The 25,263-nt window shown below is 36.8% G+C and overlaps 1 protein-coding gene across 2 annotated transcripts in view; it reads left to right on the forward strand.

Moving 5' to 3' along the window:
- The window catches only part of Naaladl2 (N-acetylated alpha-linked acidic dipeptidase like 2), an 883,574-nt gene that overhangs the window by 492,222 nt on the left and 366,089 nt on the right, over positions 1 to 25,263 (forward strand). For both annotated transcript variants that reach the window (XM_038347191.1, XM_038347190.1), the window contains one exon: positions 17,196 to 17,339. In XM_038347191.1, the coding sequence (XP_038203119.1) occupies positions 17,196 to 17,339 (144 nt within the window). The remainder of the gene's footprint in view (positions 1 to 17,195; positions 17,340 to 25,263) is intronic.

Raw genomic sequence — 25,263 nt, forward strand, 5'->3', positions numbered from 1 at the left:
ACCAGCTGGGTTACATTGCACCCATAGCTAGGAAGCAAAAAGATGAATATTCATATACAGCTAAGTTTGCTTCTTTTCATTCAGTCTGGGACTTCATATCAAGGGACAGTGCCATGCACATTCATGGTGGGCTTTTTGTTGTCCTTGGTTAAACATTTCTGGAAACATTTTCAGAGACATAGCATTCATGTGACTCCTAAGTGAATACAAAATCCAGTCAAGTTGACAGGGAGGAATTTACATCACAGCAGGGATGCACTAGTACCATAAAATGTCATATCACTGGCAGACATACATACTTTGATTGAAACTTGAGGTAATTTTGAAATCTATGAAACTAAATGAATCGTGAAAATCTTCAGAAATTAAATTTTTCATGTTTAAAATGCATTTGACGCTATCCTAACACAATCTAAAAATATCCTCTCTATATTATTTATATTATCTTTGAAGCTATATTTCTAATGCCTCTCTCTTTTAGTTCATTTTCTATCAAAACTGCTTTAATCCAAAACTGGTCTATTGTTTGTTTCATTTGTGTTTCTCAGTGAGACACATGGGGTAAATGCCTATTATTTCAGTGACTGGAAGTTCAGAATAAAAAATAAATGATTACACGACATGTTCATGATCTCATGGATCTAAAAAAAGTATTTCTTTCAGTTCTACTGGATAGCATACAGATAATAAATGCCATGAGAGCAGTGTAATTCATTATTTTGTGAATATTTCTCTGTAGTACTCAAGTGTGTTATTCATGGCTCTAAAAGTTTGCTATGAGGAGGCATGTAGCAGCTTTTTCTTTCATTTTATGTTCTTAGAAAGTACAGTTCAATGCTTATTCCTGCGAAGGCATATAAGACATCTAAAGACACTTGTAATGTGTGGACTATGGCAAGGCAGGGAACATTGAAACTATGTGAAGAAGAATCTTTTGTGTACAGGTGAAATTGCCCAATGAAATTAAATACAATATGTATTTATTTCAAATATACTGACGCCTCATTCTTTCCATCACACCTTCTCATTCCATTCCTTTTAGTGATGGATTTTTTTATCTAAGCACAGCTACAGGACTGAGATCTTAATTGTCTGTCATTACCTCATTACCATTCCCTGTACAGTGTATTGTCAATCATTGTCAATTTTCCTTTGTAGGGCATGTCTTATAGATCTTTCTCTAGTTTAGATGCTGAATGTCATTCAGAGACCAATATTTTGCAATGCTTGGTTCATGTAGTTTGCTCCTGGGATCTGAGAAACCAAACCAGAGAAGAAAGTTATGCATGGTCATGAAGAGCTTTGTGGTTTTTTCTCTTGCTTCCTACTCAAGACGTGTCCAGTTTTGCTCTGATGCCACATGCCATAGGTTGACAATAACATGGTCAGTGGACCATGGTCTACAACCATCAAATATGTGAGCTTCAGAATCTTTCTCACCCGTAAGTTTATTGTCTAGGGTATTTTGTTAGTAACTGCTTACCATAGATACCTCTTCTTGTTGCCTTTTACCTTTCTATATAAAGTTCACGTAGATGTGAGGATTTTCTCAGCAGTGAAAATAACTTCTGGAAATATTGATGCATATTGTTAAGTCTGGAGTTTAAAGAATGTTTATATGGAGAAGTATTCAAAGATAGCTGAGATGTATAACCACTCATTTATAATAGATATATGTATAACATTCATAATAGATATAACAATAATCAACGTTTTTTAAAGAACATACATATATGTACTACGTGTGTGTGTGTGTGTGTGTGTGTGTGTGTGTGTGTGTGTGTGTAATTATATATGTTTAAACCTTTGTGTTTAAACACAAAGGTCCCTATTTTGCTCTGTTTTATATAACTTTTACAAAATTTCTGTAATCTGTCTTCATAGTGCCACTTTGCCCAGTCAAAGTCTTATAGGACTTCTCTTTTACTGAACTGGTACTTCCCACACCTCTTACTGCATCATAAGATTCCGTCACAACAAGGAGACTGCAAGTCAAGTTTTAGGCTATAATGTATGTGCTAGCCTAAAGGTGACCCGGACTATGTGCCAGACCCTTTTGCTTCTTCATTTTATATCAAAGTTCCTTGAATTTTTTTTGTTTTGTTTTGTTTTTGTTTTTGTTTTTGTTTTTGTTTTTGTTTGTGACAGGATTTCCCTGTGTAACAGTCCTAGCTATCCCGGAACTAGCTTTTGTAGACCACACTGGCCTTGAACTCGCAGGGACTCACCTGCCTCTGCCTCCCAAGTGCTGGGATTAAAGGCATGCGCCACCAAAGCCTGGCAAATGTGTAGCGTAGGCTGGCCTCGAACTTGTGATCCTCCTGCCTGTGCCTCCTTCAGGAAATCCTACCGGCATGTGCCACCACAACCGGCAGTGAATTAATTTTTATAGCATCATCTCCTCTCCAATTAACTTACTTTTTTCATAGTTTGAAGTAGAAATCTCTAAAAGCCAGAATCCTTCTCTAATAGATGGAGCTAATCAGCCGTGATCTAAGAACTGCTTTGTAGATATCCATTCTCTATCACAAAAACCTTAATTGCCCATGAAGAGACAACAAAAGCTACTACATAGTACTGTGCTCTGACAAACAACATTTTTCCATCCATGGGACTCTTCTGAGACACTTTAGCAATTCCATTGTCCAGTTTTTCTTTTTCTTTTTTTTTCAGTCAGCAAATTCCTCCAGTATATAGAGGAATATACATTTATTTGCTCAGGAAGGGTCTCATCAAAACACTCAACTTTCTCTGCACCCCACATTTGCTCCCTGGATAATCTCTCACAACAGTTCCTCAAAATAAGAAATGGATTTTTTCCCCAGGAATCTTGGATTATCAGATTTATTTCCCAGACTCTGGAACCTTGAAATATATACTTCTTTCTTTTCTGGTTACTTCTTATCTGCACACTGGTTCTGTCTCTGGATGCACAAAGCCTCAAAGGCCAGAAAACCAAGGACTATGAAGATCATGACAGCAAATCCCATCCTGATGAGATTCTGCACGGTGTGTTCTTACCCTGGAATTAGATTTTGAATTCCTTCCCTTATTTAAGGGCCTCATTTATCCCTGCTTCATCTAAGAATGAGACAGTGTGTTGTCAAAGACTTAAAAACAGACATCTAGGTGTGCATGAGATGGGACATATTTTGAGATGTTATAAAATTATATGCAGAGAGTAAAAAGGAAGTTGAGAGCAATTTAAATTATATTAAATTTGGTTCAAGTTGCATTAGGATCACAAGGTTTCAAAAAATTGCCATGAATGGACTGTTTGAAGTCCTAAACACAGTTGCTACAGATATCTTGGCTACTATTTAACAATACTGTAGCTTATAGTTAGGGTTACTAATAGTATAGTGATCACAGTCTTGTCTTATACTGTGTCATTGAAACCTTTATTCTAACTTCATGGAAGATGTTTTTTAATGAGATTATTTTTCAATGCATTGAAAAATATATTTTGTTAACAATATAGACAAAATTATTGTCATTTTTAATGTAGCAAGTCTAATAAAATAATATGTTCCCATTACATTTTACTAATCTCTTTGTCCTATTTTGAGTGTCATTACATTGGATAAACTGTAGATACTTTTGTAAAAAGACTGTAATATGGATGTATTCAGAAAAATAATTAGTAGTATAATATGACATTTACAGGTGCTTCTTAATGCTCATTTTATAGTTTATTTCCATGGATCTTTACAATGTTATTTTTCCCTTGAATGTGTCTTCTCTCATGATAGATATGATCATAGCAAATAAGTCATTATTCTATTTGTGATCAATGGTAAAAATATTTTAGTCATATTGTTATATGAATGATAAAATCTTAGTGAATTCTTTCACATTCTTACTGTAACTCTGAAACATATTAATAAGCAAGTAGATGAGACAGTTCCTTTTACATTAATGTAGGAAATATTTCTGCTAATTTCATGTTAAGAGTCCCATGCACACAGTATGAGTTTAAGACCCAGAAAATATATCACAAAACATCCCCCAGAATCACTTCTGGGTTAGAGTAAATGCCAGATGGTCCTCCAGAGCATTAGCTAGTGTCTCATTTTAAATATTACCATGGCAAAATAAAAAGGGTTGAAGAGCCCATGACTATCTAAGAAATACTTTCCCTGCAGTAGTTCATTAATCTAATAGTATCTTTATTGGGGAATCATATATTAGTTCCTTTATGCACTTGTTATTAAGAACCTTTACCAATATGTAAATATCAAAACAAATGACTGCCTGATCACTCATATTATCAGGCTCATAAAATGAAATATGATCATTGCACTCTGGAATTAAAATTGTTATTGCAAATTAATGGCTGTAAATTTCCACAACTAGAACAAATTAAATAAGCAAAATATACTTTATTTGCTGTCAGTTAAAAAATGCAAAACATACTTTTTCTAAAAGAAGAAAATTTGCAAATCATCCCAGTGTTTATACCCTTCAAGTCTGCTATGAGCAGCTTCTCAGGGGAAAGTCTCTATAGAATATTGCTTTACTTTTGGTACACAGAGTGTGCAGATGGCTAATTATGCCAACATGAATCAAGACGACTCCCCTTGACATAGTGAGCAAACTTGATAACTTATCTACTTGTTCATGGTTCTTTGCAAATGTTACTATTTTTTGAATGCTTCAGGGAAGCAAACACTTAGAATAAACAAATGATGACCACAGAAACTTTAGTGTTGTATAACGTTGAGAATAGCTCGAATGTAACCTGTTTTCCCTCTGAAGTAGGAATAGGAAAGTATCTGTCAGTATCACAATAGTGTCGTTGTTATTACACAACCAAAATTCCACAGAAAGCAACAAATTTATAATTTATTCAGTGAGATAAAAATGCTGTACCGAAGAGAAGTTTCCTCAGGAGAAACTATTGAAAGAATTTACAGAAGATATAGCTAATGAAATACAGGGCTTTTCTTTGTTCAGAAAGGATTATGCTAAAGAATTTCCAAGCACTGGATATGTAGGAAAATAGAATTTCCTGATTCCATAAATAATATTCAAATTATAGGACAAACCACATGTCAATTAACATTACAGTTAAAAGTATGTACTGTGCTAAAAATATATAAACTCTAACTTCACATTTTGTTTTCCTAGACATTTGTCAAACTTTTTAGTACATCTGTAAAAAACATGAAAATTTCCATGGCCTCAGTAGTGACAGTTTTGTACATATGTTAGCCTTTGACTGAATGAAGTAGTGGTGATTTATATATTATCTTACTTAGTCCAGAAATAATTTTACTTTCCCAAAACAAATATTGAGTTTACATGTATAAACATAAAAGAAAATGTATTTAATCACTGGAAGTTATCTTGTTCTTATTATGTCTATTTCATACAAGTATGACAAATACTTGTACCTGAGTTAGTCAGAAAGGACGATCCTCAATGACTTTTTTCTACACTTTTTTATGTGTACGAGTATTTTGCCTGTGTGTGTCTGTGTGTGCATTCAATGCCTGTGGAGGCCAGAAGACAGAAAATGATGTCAGATACTCTGGAATTGAATGGTAATGAGCTGCTGTTCTGGGGGCTGGGAAATCAAACCCAGGTTATCTACAAGAGCAGCCAGTGCTGTTAAGCATTGGGCCGTCTCTACAACTCCTCCGATTAACTTTGTATGACTTCTCTTCTATATATGTGTTTTCTTCATCAAGATGAGGCATTGTCTTCTGTTACTTTCAAATTTTTATCTTTGGTAGTTTTGTTATCTTTTTCAGTAATTTTATTTCTGAGAGCTTCATACTTGAGTACTGTGTCTGTCATCTTTTTTCCCTCTAATGCCTTTATGCTTATGCCCTCCCAAATTCATTCTCTTCTTCAGTTATTATTATCTGAATGTGTGTTTGTGTGTCTGTGGTATGGTGTATCCACATGCATATACACAACATAATGAGCCAATTTAGTATTACAATAGTGATGCATCCTAGGCTGACCATTTGGAATTGCACAACCTGTACAAGTGATCATTCCTGGAAACAACTGATGTTTCCTCTCTCGGGAGACTTGACCACCTCTATATCTCTTTATCTAGAGTAGGCCATATGGAATCTTCCTGGACACATCTAAATGACAATTTGTAGTGTTATTATGCTAGTCTTATACAGGCAACCATGTAGTTGAGATGCCATGGATGTGCTTTTGCAGTAATGTCTAGGAGACCCTGTCTAGCAGCAGACATCCTGGACACCTGACTTTTGGGAAATTTGCGGCTCCTCTTCAGTGATGTTTTCTGAACCTTAAAAGCAGGAGTTGCATCAAAGAGGGTTGGGCACTCCAAGTAACTTACTCTTGCATTTTGACTAGTTGTGGATATCTGTAATCGTCTCTAACTGTTGCAAAAAATAATCCTCTTTGGTGAAGAGTGATGCATGTAACTTTGTACGTAAAAATAAGTATTCAGATTATATTCAGAGATTATATTCATTAGGAAGACAGCAGGAGTAGGTTCTACTTAGGGGTCTGTGACCCTTTACAACCTCCCAATAGAACATCACAATAATTGATGAATTTTAGTTAACAAATGTATATGTTACTTTCTGCTCTTTCAGTAACTGCACAACTATAGCTGAGTTTACAAACCTTTGATTAAGGATTAGGATCATGACAATATGCTTTTGCTTACAGGATAAATGACCAAATGAAATCATGAAGCCATCTGTGTCTTGTAGCAGAGCTTCTAATTGGGCTCAATAATAAAACCTTGGAGTAAGCTCTCATAGGTGAAAACTGAAGGGTCAGAGAAACAGAGTAGCCAGCCACTGGAGAGTGCTTACCTCTACTAATGCTCAGACCAATGGGAAAATAGTATGAAACCTCAGGCTGAATGCTCAGATGAAATCCTCATACTGTATCTGAGTTTCTGACTCCTCCTGCTTGTATTCCTCTCTCTGCCCACCCATAGCTCTCCTGTCTCTGTATTCCTAGTGCTGGGATTAAAGTCATGTGATTTGTAGGAACTCTGTTTTTGTTTTAGACAGATTCAATCTTTTGTAGCCCAGGGTGGCCTTGAATTCACAGAGATCAGTGAGCCTTTGTCTCCCGAATGCTGGGATTAAAGGTCTGTGCCACCACTGCCTGTCCTCTGTGGCTATCTATTAACTTAGCTTTGTACTCTGATCTTCAGGCAAGCTTTATTTCCTAGATTAAAAACAAACTATCACTACAACATGCACACTATAACTGTTCATTTGGACCTCTGTACAAACATTTCTCCAAAAATATCCAGACAGCTTCCAAATTTTTCCAAGTCCTGTGTTCATTCTCACGCGTGAAGCAGTGAAGAAGCCCCAGGGATTCTATGCATGGTGGGATAAGAAGAAAGTGAGCAGTTAGCATAGTCAGTTCAGTATAATTAGTCAGTTTTGTATAATCAGAGATTTCTGTAAGGGACAGAGAATGAAGACAAATCTTCCTGAAATGAGTGGCATGTATTCTTCCATACTTCATAATCTAAAATCTATATTGGTCTGAGAGGAACGAATATCTTGTAAAACTAAAGAAATGTGAAATATGAATATCAGTAATAAAAGTCACTCATAGTTAAAAATACATCTTTATGTGTACTGTGTTGTGTGAGAAAGACAGAGATAGAGAGAGAAAGAGAGAGAAAGATGGGGAGAGCTCTATAAAAGAACACAAACCATGTTAAGTATGTTCATTTTTAATAATAATCGAAACAACCCAGTGTTGACTTTGGTTCCAGGACAGTTAATGACATTTACAATAGTGGCTTATACAATACTGAGAAAAATAAAGTGTCAGCTATATTTGCAAGGACAACAAAATGACTAGCCAACTTAATGTTCTGGTCATTTAAAAAAACTGAAAATTTCATGGACTCAAGTAAAAATGAAAACACAGTTATGCTACTTGGCTAATGGGTAGACAACAGTCAAGATGGTAGTCTTCAAAAGAAAAGGCATCAGATATTATGGGACAGCAGCTGCGCAGTCTTTTTTCTGGGACAGCAGCTGCACAGTCTTCTGGGACAGCAGCTGCACAGTCCTCTAAGACAGCAGCTGCACAGTCTTCTGGGATAGCAGTGCATAGATTACTGGGACAGAAGCTGCGTAGCCTTCTGGGACAACGGCTGTGCAACTCTTTGGACAGTAGCCTCATAACCACTTCCTTTATTTGATTACTTGAGTGTTATTTTTTTCATTACAGTGAGGAAAAGAGCAAAATTATGTGTTCACCTTCCTCTCCCCATGTTTTACATTTTTGTTGCTGTTAAAATTATGTAAATTATATTGTGAAAAATATGAAACTGCACAGCATCTTAAGCCAGTTCTCGCCTGGTGTGGCACCTGCCACATGAGTGATTTTTATCAGATAATGGATTCTGCCTGGTAGGACCTGATGCTCTCCATTGTGACTAGTGCTTGGGTCACGTGTTCATTGCTTGTTCAGGGTCTGTGAAGCAGAATGAAGAGATATAGGCTTATATTGAATGGCAAAGGAGGACCATGAGAAAGAAGAATGGAGAGGGATAAAGTCCAGAGATATAAAGGGTGTTAGCTGAATTTAATGCAGGAGTTACCTATTCCTCACAACTGCCAATCTTTTAACCCACGTGGGTCCTGCCCTTTATTTAATCAGAACATTTTTTTACCTTAGACTCTCTCGGTTGAGACTTTCAGAGTTTGATATTTCTGTTTGGATAATTGACTTTTGTTTTATGTTTGTATTTGAGTCAGACTTACGTCTCTCCCCAAGCTTTCTCTCACTTTCTCTCTCAAACACACATACACACACAGACATTACACGCACACACACACACACACACACACACACACACACACACAGAGAGAGAGAGAGAGAGAGAGAGAGAACATTGACACTAATGTTTCCTTTGCACCCATAAGCTGATGTAATTAAAGTGGAAGCTAACAGTTTGAAAAGATGTTATACAGTACTGTACCAGATAGACACAGTTACATAGCAATTTGAACTTCATTTCTCTCTTTTTGTTCTGCAGTCTTCATTTCTGACTGAAGTAATGGACCATTTTTTACTCAATAAGTCAGTATACCCAAGACACTGGTGGTTTAGCAGTATACCCAAGACACTGGTGGTTTAGAAAAAGCAGGTCATATGGGTTGATGAGTTTTTAAAAAATTTATTTTTATTAACCAATTTAAGATATATATATATATATATATATATATATATATATATGTGTCTGTTTTGGGTTTGTGCATCTGTGAGAGCAACAGCCCACAGAGCCAAAGTGAATGTCAGCTTCTCTAAGAACTCCTTACTGGTGGTTGTGAACTGTTCCATGTGAGGCTTGCGACCTGAATTCAGGTCCTCTTAAATAGCAGGGTGTGCTATTATCGCTGAACCATCTCGCTAGCTCCAGAATGATAATATTATCATAGCGAAATTGTATATTTGCTGCATTCCAACTAATGAGTCAAGACAGAGTGAAACAGTCTCATCTACACAAATTCTCATATTATATGCACGTTGCATCTGTCACAGATGGAATTACTAATAAAAGGGATCCATTTCTTTTTCTCTTTAGATTACAACATATACACAAAGTAAAGGCTGTTAACCATTAGCTGTACTGGGGCTGATGGAAGTGGTTATTGAGGACACAGAAGCTGATTCCACAAGCAGTACTCAGCACTGTGGCACATATCTTCTCACTTAATGTCCATTGTATCCTGGCTTATAACATATTGAATTTTGTATCACTCACAATGGATTCTTATAGTTCATGAATGTGCTTTAAAATACAAGTAAATGAACTAGTACACACATTTAGTTTTTGATGGAGGAGTGTCTATGTGTTACTTTAATTATTAATAAAGATACTGCCTTGGCCCTTTAAGAGAACAGAAAATTAGGTAGGCGGAATAGACAAAACAGAATTCTGGGAGAGTTGGGGAGACGCTTCAGGCAGTCACCATAGTGAGTCTCCATGCTTCTGCTCTCCGAGATGGACGCAGGTTAAGATCTCTCCTGGTAAGCCACACCTCGTGGTGCTACACAGATTACTAAATATGGGTTAAAGGAAGATGTGAAAATTAGCCAATAAGAGACTGAAACTATGGGCCAGGCAGTGTTTTAAAAGAATACAGTTTCTGTGTAATTATTTTGGGTAAAGCTAGCCGGGTGGCAGGATACAGCCCGCCGTTCCCTTCTACAGATTAGGTTTTTAATAAAACAGATTTTTAAAAAATAGTTTGTGAGTATAATTTAAAATTAGTGTCCTGCAAAATCCTACTTTTATTATCTGAGGAATGAACTGTTTGTCATATTTCCATTAAGGTGAAAGTGAAAAATTAATGAACCAATTACTTGGATATTTCAAAACTAATTCAAATTTATTAGTCATGCAGCACAAAAACCATCAAAGACTTAGGAATGCTCAATTTGAGTTTAAGGTTCACTCGTATTTAACTTTTAAATCCATTGTTTCATGTGCTTAATAGAGCATCTCAGAGGAAAATAGAAGTTAAGTATTGATTTTTTATTAGCTGATAAATATGTTTAAATATGATTTATTTATTGAAATGCTTTAATCTACCAATGATTGCTTTAGAACAGGAAATATCAGGGAGTTAATAGGAGCAAATGAGCTTTGGAAATATATTTAGTGTGTCTGCTGGGGAGGTGATAGCTTGCTAGTAATAAAGCATGATCAAAGTAACAGCAAAGACATACAAGCTTTTCTTTCTTTGTGCTCCTGCTCCATTCATGGGGACTCTGAGAATTAGAAAAACAGAATATTTTTAAAACAGTTGTTGATTCATTTGTGTTTCTCAAAGAGCTATTTCAAAACTTCCCAACTAGCCACCCAGGTGTGGTCTGTGTTTGGAGGCATGAATTATTTTTGTCAAGGTACAGGTTGGAGCAGAAGAGGACTGGTCAGTATTGACTAAAGCAACTTCCTGAAACCTGCATATCACTGTCACTTAGACTCAAGAGGCTACATAGTTCCTAACATCATGTCTGTGAACCGTGCATGTCCTGGCTTATGAGCCTATGACCTGTGCAGTCTCAGTGTCCTTTCTGAAAGGTCTCACACTTGATTTATACTATGCTATTGCCATATCAAATTTCTCCTGTTTTTCCAACTAGCAACCCTACATTGTCACTTGGCTCCAGGCTCTGCAAATTAGACAACTTGTCTCAGTCGTTGACATGAAACAGTCAAGGAGCAATGAAGTACACTGTGGCAAAATTAAGTGTTACACATGGACATAAAGGAACAGAGACCCAAGACCAGCTGTGTGCTTCTCCAGCAAATCCAATTTCAGTTTAAATCTTTATTACTGTTTTCTTGAAACCACAGCTTCCATGACAACCATAGCCTTAAACAAAATATCATTTTTCTTTGTCTTGTGGTTTTTTGAAGATGGACGCGATAAAGTAATCCAACACTAGTTTAGAGCTGAGTATAATAAAATGTTCTTTATTTAGGGGTTGACTCACAGATCACAGTCCTACATGAACAGGAAACAGAAACCGAATCCAGCAGCCCAGAGAGAACATGCAATCTTTATGTCTATATTTATAAGAGACCACACCAAGTGGGCTGCTGTCTTAAAGGCTATTGGCTGAAGAAGTTTACACAGCAGTTTCCACATGATAAATTGAAAAAGTGACTCACAAACATTTACTCATGTATAATCTGCCTCCTGGAACCTGTTTACCAAGATCATGGAGGTCTACCCCCTGCAGACAGATCAAATTAAACTCCAAGTAAACCTTCAGAAATCATTTTCATAATAAAAATTCTGTATATGGTACTGCCTTCTAAAATTTAGCTCTCAGGCTTCGCAGTGAATTTCCTTTTCTGTGTCAGTAACAGAGCTTTCCTAAATGTTTGGCTCTTACTTGAGCATATTTACTTTGTTGTCTCCTCCACTATTCTCTGAATCTGTTGTGCATGGCTGTTATTATTTTGTCTTATCAATTTTGTTTGACTTGCATTTTATTAAAATTAGAGATAAATGCAATTCATTACTTAACCAAATAGTTCCAACAGAATTCACTTCCTAAAATTATCTTGTTCCACCCATTCCTATGCCTCCATCTCTTGATTTCTCTCAAGTGCACAATTAATTGGTTTCAGCATCGTTTCTTGCAACCCATGTTTTTAGTTTTATTCTTATTCCTCCATATGTGTTTGAGATACATAACTTATTATTCAATGTGTGTGTGTGCATGTATAGGTACATGTGTATGTGAGGTGAGCTTGTACATGTGCAAGTATGTTTGGAAGCTCAATGACAACCTTGGATGTTGCTTCTTAGGCAATTGCCTTTTTTTTAAAGAGATGGAGTCTCTCATGGGAGGCCTGGAACTTGTGAACTAGACTAAGCTACATAGAGGAATTGTTCTGAATCTGCAGTGACTCTAAATGTATGCTACAACACCAGCATACCCTCTACCCCTCTTTTACATGAGTAATAAACTCGGGCTCTTGAACTTGCAAGGCTAAACACCACTGAATTAACAAGGTCAGGGCAGCAGAAATGGCTGATGGAAGATGGCCTATACCTTCCAAGTCATCTTTCCAGAAGTATATTTCAGGTTTACTTATTATTTTGATCAACTTCTCATGCTGCATCATCAGGATTTACCTTTGTGTCTCAAGTATACTATTCCATTCTTCTTCGTTATCTCCATTCTCTTGAAATACAATTACTGATTATGTTAATTATGACTATACCACCTCTTGTCATACTGCACTATTGAATTTCATTTTTACGCATCCTGTTAAAGTTAATCATGGTCTTTGTATAATCTTAATCTCCTGTATATCTGGGAAATATTTAAATCCTAACTCTAATCTTACTCTATATATTCCCTGGACTCATTAGCTCACATTAGCCAAGCATCCCTATAGGAGGAGAGAGCAGCTTGTTGGTTCCCTGCCACTTAGATCCAAAATAATCACACAGAAACTATATTAATTAAATCACTGTTTGGTCCATTAACTCTAGCTTCTTATTGGATAACTCTTATATATTAATTAAACTCATCTCCATTAATCTGTGTATCTCCACGTGGCAGTGGCTTATCAGGTAAAGTTCCATCTGGCTCCAGCAAGGCTACATGGCTTTTCTCTGACTCCGCCCTTTTTTCTCCCATCAGTCAGCTTAGTCTTCCCTGCCCAGCTCCTTTCTACCTTATCACAGGCTCAAGACAGTTTCTTTATTAATCAATCATATTCACAGCACACAGAGAGAAATCCCATATTATCTCCCCCTTTCTGTTTAAATAACAAAACATGTTTCAAGGAAGAATTACAGTTACAATATTTATATCTACTTTATCTTTTATCATAACTAAAAAAACTATAACTAGCAATTATTCAACTCCATCAATGACTCCAGAAGGATGTATTACCTAAGTAAACAGGAAGTACATTGTAAGCAACTTCCAAAACTCTAAAATTGACAGAGACATCTTGCTACCTGGACAGTCACCCAAAGTTCTTCTGCACCATTGGGGCATCCATATTTAGCCTACAGGCCCAGAGTATCAACAGACTTTTCCATGAAGCAGGAAATTTCAAAGATAATTCCACCTATATTGGCAGTTTGTCGATCATTTTCTTCTGTGTCCTGCAGAATGTCTAGCAGACTCTTTTATGAAGTGGGAACCCTCAAGGACTGTCTCACCTTCTTTAGGCAACTTCAGCAGTCATTTCTCTGTGGGTCCTGGATGTCCAGTTCATCGAGCAGTCCAGGCAAGAGCAGTTTCTTGCCCAAATGGCTAACCAACACCATAAGGAACCTCTTCAGTGCCCATCTTCCTCTTGAAGTAACTGCTGTAGCCAGGAGCAGATGGGTCTCATTGTCATGAAAAGTCCTAAATTCTTAAAACATTTTAAATGCCATATTCTGTAGTCTTTGAAAGGTTTGAATAATGCCTATTCATCTGAAATACATCTCTGTACATCTAGAAAATCTAGATAACATGACTACAAGCTTGACTATTATAGATTACTATCTATTAACCTATACTTCTTAATTACACATTACATTTTTAAATGAGCTACACAATCAGAATACCTTAATCAAGAGAAGAAATATAAATAGAACAAAATTGACCTTAAGTTTGTATCATTAAACTAAGGTCCATAAAAGGCAAATCTCTATAGCATATGCCCCTTCAAATGTAAAAGAACGTTTATAAGCAATATTTGGGAATATGGGCATAGTTATTCTCCAAACTGATTCCTGCTGTTTATTTGACAAATTAATTTTTTGAGAGGTGTTCAAGGCAACCCATCATGGGGTCTTGGTCCACCATATTGGTCTGGAAGCAATCCATAAGTTCTCATTCATTTTCTGTGGAAACAAGAGAAGAACATCTTTTTCAAAGCAACATATCCTTAGACTCAAATATTCAACACAGAATTAGCTTACAGGCCCAGAGTATATTAGCTTAGCAGTCCCCAAAATCAAATGTCTCTCTGCAATATAAAAAATTTAATGATAACACAATAATATACACAATCCAGACTCTCTGTGAATTTTCCATCTTTTATGGCTTGTTTTAACTCTATTACTTTTTCTACAAGTATAATATTCATTTTATTACCTTTACTCCTTTAATCTATGACTGTCTGTACTTCTTTTCATAACTCTCTGTACTCTTTTTCTTCTCTCTCCCAAGCATACATACATTTATCCAACACTGCAACCCATTTAGAGGTCTCTTATGTCTGAATCTGCCCTATTGTATATCTATAATTTTTTATTGTTCAGGGGCACTTCTTAAAATGCTAATCCCTTCTTATGAACATAAGCAGCTGCATTACTAGGTGAAATATAGCATTTCCTGCTTGCCCTGCCCAGTCCAACATGGTAGAACTGTTTGCTGCCTGTGAGAGCCATGCTCATAGCCCCATTTTTAGGCACACAGCCAGTCTAGTTGCCATTAAGTAAGTTGTAGAAGTCTGCTCACAGACCCCACTCAAATGGTCTGTAGCTGGACCTCCAGAAAGAGTCAGAGTTTGTGCTGTCAACATAGCCCAGAAAGCCAACATTTCAAAACTGCCATTTTCCCTCCTACGACTGAATCAGGAAAACCTCTCTTAAAGGAGCCATGCCTCTGTTTGATTCTAGCAAACAAAGCCCAACCAATTAAATGCCACTATCAAACAATGCTTTCTGTTCTTTTGTGCCCAGAATTCCCCTTCAAGCCCTCCTAGGTTCTACATGGGTTTTGGCTAGTTATGTTTGTGCCAATTTGTAGGAAGAGAGCGCTGCTTGTTGGCTCCCTGCCACTTAGCCCCAAAATAATCATACAGAAACTGTATTAATTAAATCATTGCTTGGCCCATTAGCTCTAGCTTCTTATTGGATAACTCTTACATATTAATTTAACTCATCTACATCTATGTATCACCACATGGCAGTGGCTTACCGTGTAAAGTTCTGTCTGGCTCCAGCAGGGCTACATGGCTTCTCTCTGACTCCACCCTTCTTTCTCCCTGTATATAGCTTAGTCTTCCCCGCCCAGCTCTGTTCTACCCTATCACTGGCTCAAGACAGTTTCTTTATTAACTAATCATATTCACAGCATACAGAGGGGAATCCCACATCACCTCCCCATTCATTTCCACAACCTCTTGAACTCTGCTCACAGCTTTACTCTTCTCTGAAGATGCCTTTGCCTGAGAGTTCATTCTTCAGAAATCGAAAAAATAAGTTGAATTTAGTTTTGGATGTGGGTAATATTCAATGACCTTGGACTTAGGTGTGACAGTACTTGGACAAGTTGTTTCAATCAGTGGCTTTCTGATTTTCATTATTTTCGAAGATATTTTCGCCAGTCTGCTCATATCTTCTATTAGCAAATGCTCTATTCCCTGAAGGCATTGGGCAGGGTTGGTCATGTAAATTTTCAGACATTCTAACAGCATCCTGTTTAAGAATGGCAACGTCTTCATTATCTGAAGTCTCCCTCTTCTGTTTCTTTCTACTTCCCACTGTCATGATGAAGGGCCAGGCACCCACATTGACTGTATGTACAAGAGGCCTTCTTCATACCATGTTTCATAGGATCCCCTTTTTCATTCCGTCAAAAGTAGAAGGATCTGCCAGTGCCTGAGCCTCTGGAATTCTGTGCTACAAGCCACATTATCTCTCAGTTTCCTCACCACAACATCAGTTCTAGTCACTGGGATCCACTCACTGTGTTAACTGCTAATTAACTGTTTCAGCTCCTAAAGTCCAGCTGCCCTCTGCTGTCTTGGTTCCCATGTATTTCTGTGTCTCCATTCTTTTTTTAAAATTTATTTTACATGCCAATTTCAGTTTCCTCTCTGTTCTGTCTTCTTACTCTCTCAATCTTCTCTCCACCCCATCGACATCCACTCCTTAGAGAAGGTGAGGCCTTCCGTGAGGGGTTAGCCAAGAGTATCACATCACTTGAGGCAGCACCAAGGCTCATGCTGTCCCCACTCTGTATCAAGGCTGAACAAGGTATCCCTTTATAGGGAATGGGCTCCAAAGAGCCAATTCATGCAGTAGGGATAAATATGGTTTCTACTTCTAGTGGCCCCACAAATTTTAAGTTCAATCTTTGTTGGTGCCCCAGCTTGTCAATCCGGGGTCAATGAGCTTCCACTAGCTCGAATCAGCTCTTTCTGTGGGTATCCCCATTGTGGTCCTGTTCCCTTTGCTCATGGAATTGCTCCTCTCTCTCTCTCTCTCTCTCTCTCTCTCTCTCTCTCTCTCTCTCTCTCTCTCTCTCTCTGACTGGATTCCAGAAATTCAGCCCAGTGCTTAGCTGTGAATCTCTGCATCTGTTTCTATGGATGAAGGCCATATGATGACAATTAAGGTATCATCAATCTGATTCCAATGGAAGGGCAGTTTGGGTACCTTCTCCACTATTACTTTGCTCCATTCTTTTCTTCTTACCTTGGTGAGTCATTGCAATAGAATCGGTGGTAAGTATATGTATATGTTGTTGTAGTAGATATATAATATTATTCAGATTACACAATTGTATAGTGTTTCAAAACACTCTAACAAACAGGATATAATTCAGTAGTAAATAAATGAACAAATATGTATTTTACTATTCAAAATTCACATACTTGATTACAAAGAACTTGTCTGTGGATGTTTTCAATTTCTGTTTGCTAAGAAATTGGGTTTTTTCTCTTTTGAATACAGATGGAAGCTTTAGAGAGAGCCGACCAAACCTCACCTCCCTGTTAGTGCAGCCCATCTCAGCGTCCTTTGCTAAAAAACTGATTGCTTTGCCGAAACTGAGCCTGGCTAATGATACCTGTAGCCCTCTGGAGCTTCCATATAATGGTAAGGTAACCTTTGCTTCTTTACATCTGCTGAATACTTTAAGAACATTGATCATTTTTATATGGCTTAAATTGAAAGGTCTATGATTTTTCATTTCAAAAGTGCAGACTTTTGGTAGGAGAGGCATCTCTCCCATTCAGTGCTACAGTAGGGATGAGTTTGAAAGGGATTTATAATTAAAATCTAAGAGATTCATGATGCTGGGATATTTTTCAAGGAGAAAAGGGGAAGTTTGGGTTGTTCCAAAGAAAAGGAGCTTCACAAATAAAGCATTTGTACATGCATGGAAATCTGCTTAGCACAACTTCCGAGGTTCAGCTCTGGAGGGCTCACTGCCTGCCAGGCTTCAGTGGATAGCAGCGAATCTCTGGCAGTCTTGCTGCCTGCCAAGATTCAGCGAATAGCAGCAGCTATCTGGGGTATGAAATCTTTTAGTATAAAGCATTAAAGCCTAATTCCTGCAATTGACTAAAAAATCCCTCTGTCTATACGCATCATTGCCCAGGAGATGTTTTTTTTTTCGTTGGTGAAATTTGTCAGGCCTTGTTGGACTTTGCAAGATAAAACTGAAGCAGTTCTGCTACCTGTGGTGGGATGAAAGCATGGGCTGCATCTTTTTTTCTGCCTTCAGCTTCAGCATTTAAGTTCTGAGGAAGGGACGGTCTTTACATGTTGTTAAAGCTGCTGTGAACTAAGATTCCAGTCCTTTGGCTTTGTGTGTCCAGATCTGAGGCTCTGTCCACTGCAAGTGGTTTACATCTGTTTTTCTCCTAACAACAAAAGCATTAAAATATGCTTTGAAGAAAACATTTCCAAAGTCAAGTTTGCTGGATGTTAGAGATATAGGAACATTTCATTGTGTATGTGTACATGCATGCATGTTTGTGTGTCTGCATATGGTTGCATTTGCCTCAGCATATTTGTGGATATGAGAGGACAACCTTTGAGAGTCAGGTCACTCCTTCTAGAAAATGAGACCTAGCATCAATCTCATCAACTTGGTGTCAGGGCCCCCTCCTGCTGAGCCGTCTCTGCTGCCTTGAATCTGTTAATTCAGTGAAGAATAGAGCTTTTCTGCATTTCAGCAACTGTCCACCTTTTAGGGTACTGACATTTCCTGTGATAATGTTGTAATCACCCATCTTACTTCTGAGTTAATGCCCTGGGCTTGTGTCTACTGAAACAGAAAAGCCACACATTTGTGAGAATCAAAGATGGATATCTACCCCAGCTCTTTTGTGAACAACAAACTTCTGTGTGTATTAGTCAGCCTCTTATCAAATGATGATACCAATTGCCCTCCCAACAGTAAAGTGTTTTCACATGAAATGATGCTCTCTAGCTACAATGCAAACCTGAAGTTACAGACAGCAGGTATGGAGCCGGCAAGGAAAGTAGAAGGTGAGAGTTGGAACTTCACATTTCCAGTGTCAAAGAAGCAACATGAAAGATCTGCTAAGGAACTGTGTTATATAAAAAATTTTTAGAAAAATAAAATTGATTTAAACTTAGAAAAGAAGTTGATTTTGTGAATTTTTCATTGTTCAGAAAACAGAAGACTTTTTTGAGACAAAATTTCACAATACGAATTGAACCAGTACTGGAACTCACTCTACAGACCAGGCTGGCTCCAAACTCACAGAGATACACCTGCCTCTGCCTCACGAGTGCTGGGACTAAAGATTTACACTACCACTGCCCAGCCAGTAAACAGATTCTTACATTTATATTTTTTAATAGCAAATGAACATACTGAGAGTTTGTGTGATTTAATTTAAATGTTTCTTAAAAAGAAGATAACCACATCAAAGTTCTGCATAGAGCTATTTATGAGTCACCAAAGACAATTAACTTCTGAGTATGTTATATACTCTTAAAATTGCATTAATTGCTCAATTGATGTGTAAAGATACAACATAAAAATACCAAGAAGGTTCTTTACTTTGAACAAGAGCGATACTTCTAGTTTACAAATTAAAAATAGTGCAAAACCCATTACAGTTGAATTTGTTCTTTCATTGAGCCTTCTAAGCATACTCTTGAAATACAGTTAGAAAACCTTACTTCATCAAGATTGAGAAATAGGTAATTGTATGTGCACATCAAGTAATTATTTATTTTATTTGTTCAACTTGTTATTGCAATGGATCAATATTCTCTAAAATCTAAGGAATGTAGCCAAATTTCTCCATTACAAGTTCTTTATCAACACCTTTACCCTTTATATTTTTGACATTTATCAACACTTTACAACAATGTAAGTAGATCTGAGGGTTCTCTAAACTCTATAGATTGGCCTGACTCTATCAAACCTGTTGGTATATTCCATCTCATAAAGCCTCTCCATGTACAGAAAAACCAAGATTCATTTTCTGAACTTTGTTTGAGCAATGACCCATTTCATCAGTAGAAGAAAACTAAAAAACAGGTAACTCTGGACTCTGCTTCATTGCTGGGACCATGATAGTTTATAGTGCTGGCTAATGGAGCCAGTGGTGAGTAGAGCTAGCTGAGTAAGGGAGTAGGGGAGAGATGGAGACAGAGATGGGGGATAAGTGTAAATGCTAGAGGTGGCAGAGGGATTATTAACCACTATGTGAAGTAGTCATAGGTGAAGCTAAATTCATTGAGTTGGCCATAAAGGGAAACCAATATATTTTTTTTGGAATGTAATAAATTTGTGTTTGTTTTCAGTTATTTATACCAAAAGCTATCTAAGTGATTCAAATAATAAAAGGTGAGGAAAGAAATGAAATGTCAGCACATGAAATAGGTTTAGGATATGTAAGGAAGAGATGAGAGCATTTTGTGGAGACTCTTTAGAGAAGCAAACCATTGAGCCAGAAGAACCACATTTGCCTGAACAGAAACAGGTTGGACTGATTAAATCATTGGATACCCTGGATTTGTTGGTTTTGGTCTCTCTTTGGAGAGCCTATCTGCTAATTTAGTATGTTCTCAATCATTTTAATTGACACTCAGCCAGGACTAGAAATATTGGTGTCAAATATTAATTTGACCTCATGTTTAAGATATGGGAATACATTCATTGAAAATACTGATGTGACAAACTATAAGTTAATATAACTTAAGTGGAAAATATACATATATCAGGTTTAAAGGGGTAAATTTGATAAACTTGATTCATTTAATATTTAAAGGGAAAATGATTGTTTAATTTTATGTTGTATCAAACTTACCAAGGAAGACAAGTTTGTGCAAAATTAAATGGTGTAAAACACAAGCTTTTCTGCTTAAATAGAAAGAGGAAAACTAGTAATGTAGCTCTAATTTCCTTATTCTTAATTTGACACATTCTCTGGTGAAAATTAGCTCCATTAGAATAATAAAGCAACACTTAACTCATAATATCATTTATGCTTTTTTACAAGTTTCAAATTGTTGTAAATAGTTATCTTTTGAATTTGTTATTATCCACTTGAAAGAATTCATTTACATTTCTTTAGCAGATATTTCACTATATATTTAATGTATTAATGTTACAAATTGTGATTATGCAAAAGTTGTCAGCAAATAGCTCATTTTAACTATTCAAAACATAGTTATTAACAAGAAATGTTCATTTACTTGGATCCATAAGTATAATTTTGCTACATCTGAAGCTAATGAATCTGTCTAATAGTATTAGCCTTAAGGATGCCCCCTGAGAGGAAAATCTAGAGGACTCTTTCATTAAAATTAGTTGGCTATCATCTATCCATCCTGTGATAAAACATCTTCTGAGACACCATATTATTAGAGAGCTGATAGATTGACATGACCTCCAAATAATACTAACATAAAAGTTATTAAACTTTTTGACCCTACAAAGGAAAAGAATATATGTAGGTTATTCTTTTTAAGAAGAAAAATTGTGAATGTGTTTTGCATGAGGGTTGGTGTGCTAGTTACTTTTCCAACAGTGAAACACAACTATTTGAGATGAATGATTATTGTTTGATTTTGTTTAACAGTGATAGGGTTTAGTTCATGGTCAATTTGCCTTGTTATGTGGTCTGTAGTGACAAATTATTGAGGAATCTATCAGAGACAATGGCTAATAAACACAGAATGAGGAGAAACATGGGAGGTGGCTCTTTCTCTTCCAGAGGTGCGTCTCTAGCTATCAACCTTGTTGCCACTAGGTCCACTTCCTGCAAGTTCTATTGTCTTCCAAGAGCATCACAGAGTAGAGACACTCACAGACCATAGGGAACTTTCATCGAGGTCTTAGGTTACTGACATCTAGTCATCAGTAAAAAAGAAAATAACCCTCAAAAACGTGGGCATAATTTTAGTTTGTGTACACAACTCTATACAGCAAAGCATATGGGTAAAAACAATGTATATTCAACCCCTTGTGTATTCAACCCAATATGTCATCCATATGGGTAAAATCAATGTTCCTGGGTACACAACTGTATATGACATGCATATGAGTAAAATCAGTGTGCTTTTGTACACAACTTTATACAACTCATGCATATGGGTAAAATCAATGTGCTCATGTATACAGCTCTATATGGCATACATTTGAGTAAAATCAATGAGCGAGATCACATTAGTAAAGACAAATAACCAAAAATAAAGGCTGCATGTTAGCAGTTGCTGCTGTACCCCTTAGCAGTGACACCCAGTTCTCTAAATTCCAGCAACCAATTGCACAGTGCACCTAGGGGTCTGGGCTCGAAGCTAAGAACAGAGGAAGTTGTGGAACTAAAGAGCAGCATTCATGAGTTGCCAGTCTGAAGTCCTCGGATAAAAGGAAAAGGAGTTTCAGAATTCACTTTGAAGGACTGTTCATGAAGGATCTGAAATACAGAACACAGGTGTGAAACCTATTGTCCAAAGTCCACAGACAGTAGACTCAGACCTGTTTCCTGGGGAGTGAAGGTAGGGCTTACCCAGGGTGACAGAACTGTCATTCGCCTTGAACTTCTCAAGTTTCCAGCGTTCTGTTTCATCAGTTAACTCTTAGAAACGATTCAGCATAAATTTTTGTTTGTTAAACACTGAATACAATCTGAGATGCACGCTTTCAAGTAAAATCATTTTCACCTATACTATCCAATATCTCAGTGTTATTTTGTCATTTTTGTAGCTTTATTACATTCTTATCTTATTGTTTTTAAACATTAAAGCATTTGTCTACTCTTGATAGATTACAGAAGCTCCAACTAATCTTTGGAGTTTACACATGTAATAAAATCTAGTTCAATGTATGTCTTCTATTTTGATGATCTGTTTTTCACAATGGACCGATGTTGTAATTTACAAAGTTACAACCTACTGGAAATACCTTGCTCTTTCTGTTTTTACATCCTGCTAGTTCACAGAATTCTCTGTTATTGTCTTTACACAGCTGTTCAAGTAAATATTGTATAAACATGCTTGCATGTCTAATTTGTGAAGCCTCACAGCTTCTTATCTGTAAGTCTCTATGCCAGCACTGACCGTTCCCTCACAAGTTATTGAGGCTCCTCTCAGGCTGAAGTGATCTCACTTGCTCCTTCTCTTAGGCTTCAGTGCTTGTATGCTGCCAGATACTAAGATATGAAATCTCTCTGACAAGGATGAATGATTTAAAGTTCATTAGAAAACACTGATTATTCCTTGTTTCTATATGTCAAATCTTTGAGGTTTCCCCTGTAGGACAGAATCTGATATATGTTCTACAAGTATCTGAAATGAATGTGGAACACATGGTTTACAGGTATTGCTAATATATTTAATTTGAACTAAATTTCCATTCTATGTTATTCAAATATTCTATATCTTGTTAGTCTTTCAAAAATCACCCAGTCCATCTTGTTGTGTCAACTTTTTACCTTAAATGTTTTGAGTTCACTTCTTGTGTGTTTTTGTTATGAACACTCGTTACTGATTAGTAGAGCCATTCAAAGAATAAAACAAGGTTCTTTCTAGGAGAACATGCCTTCATTGTGTTTATACTGATGATTACTTAGCCTAAGATGTTTTTGTTGTTTTATTTATTTTTGCTATTTTGGTAATGTTTTGCTTTTAATTTTTCTAAGTCTTAATCTCTATTTCCATATGTCTCAGTAGAACAAATAGCATGCATTTCAAATGCAGTGTTTTATACAAATTGGAGCATTTGATACAATACAATTATTTTAATTTCTATGTCTTTGCTTTTCTGAGCTTAATTTGGCATTTCTATCTATACCAAATTTTTATTTTTGTGGTTAGATAACTTATTAGTGTATTAGAACTTGAACTCATTATGTTCTTTTGGAGTTATGTAAAAATTTCTGCCTAAGAATCCTTCATTACCAAGCTGAGAGTTGGGAGGACCTTGGTCTTAGCATAGAGTGGGGAACCCTGATGGCTCCTTGGCCTTGAGAGGGAGGGAGGGGAGGTATGGGTGGAGGGGAGGGGAGGGAAGGGGGAGAAGGAGGGGAGAGAAAGGGGAGAAGGAGGGGAGGGAGGGGGGAGGAGGAGGGAAGGAGATGGAAATTTTTAAATATAAAAAAAAAATAAACCATGAGAAAAAAAAAAAAAAAGAATCCTTCATTACTTATTACTTCATGAGAACTAACTGTCTGCCATCTCCTGAGTCCAAAACCGCAGCCTCTATAGTGCCTACTTCCTAGAGGAAGAGTCATTGTTTTCGTTCGTTAAAATGAGCCCTTTATTGGGGGAAAGGAGACCATTTCTTAACTTCATTAATCATCCTTTTGCATAACATACTTGCAGCTCACCAACAAGTAAGAGGTTTCACAATCAGTGCACTCAAAAGCAGCAAATTAAAATGAGGTGGAGGACATTATAATATCAGTCTTTATGATGTCCTGCCTGCAGGTTCAGAACTTGTTCACGCCCTTTTACTTCATAGGGTTGTCCAAAAACAGTCTCAGAATCATCAAATTCTTCGAACATCTAAACAGATCCATTATATAATTTATGTGTGTTCACATTTTAACTTAAATTTTGACCTAATTTTGCCTTAATGTTTGACATTTCTCAATACTTCTAATGAAATTTATTATTGTAAATTATTTTTACTTGGAAAATGCAGTCTAGTATCCCAGGCTACCATATTACCTGTAAAGAAAATCTATTCTCTGTGTGTTCATGTCTTAGCAATAAAAGCACAAGTTGGTGTTTATACAAAGATTGATTGACGTAAAATATGAGGTGGCATTAAAAGTAAACAAAATACTTAAAGTGTGCACTACATGACCATTGAGCCAATGGACCGTGTACAAGATGTAGTACAAAGCAGAACAGAATAGATACATCAGTGCTGCTACCTATTAACCTGGACTAGTAACTACTGCTATTTCTAAATTCATGGAAGAAATGTGAGGACCGTCACAGGGAATAGCAAGACCCTGAACTGTAAGAGAGAAGCTGTTACTTTTGGTTAAGCAAGGTGTCTTTGCCAGGGAGCAACCAGGAGAGAAGGACAATAGAAAATTAACCCTCTAATCCTTCACATCCACAGCTTACTGATCAATGTTGAAGCCCTCCATTGGCTACACACTACCTGAATCCTGCAATTATGGGTGTAGAAATATGTAGTACATAGCAGGCATTCTTCTGGAGCACTGATATGGTCAAGGAGTCAACAGTAGATTTGATAGACAAATGGGAACTGTGTAGATGAGGCAATTTTCCAGAAGATTAGTTTTCTCATTGATCCTATGATTTGTGGCTTGTGGAGGTTTGGTAGAATGATGTGGAAAATTAATCAATTTTATCAAATTTCACTCTTACCGAAAATGTTTTGCTTCCTTTTTTGATAGTAATATTCATCAAAATATCTCTTTACTCATGCAAAAGGAAAAATGTATATTTTTCAAATACATACACATCCATCTGTGTCAATGTGTATGTGAATGTCTGTATGTATACCGGAGATAGGGTGAGGAACTTTCCTTTTTTAAAAATATATTAGCTG

The sequence above is a fragment of the Arvicola amphibius genome, chromosome 11 (genome assembly GCF_903992535.2).
Source record: "Arvicola amphibius chromosome 11, mArvAmp1.2, whole genome shotgun sequence".
In the NCBI taxonomy this organism is placed as follows: Eukaryota; Metazoa; Chordata; class Mammalia; order Rodentia; family Cricetidae; genus Arvicola; species Arvicola amphibius.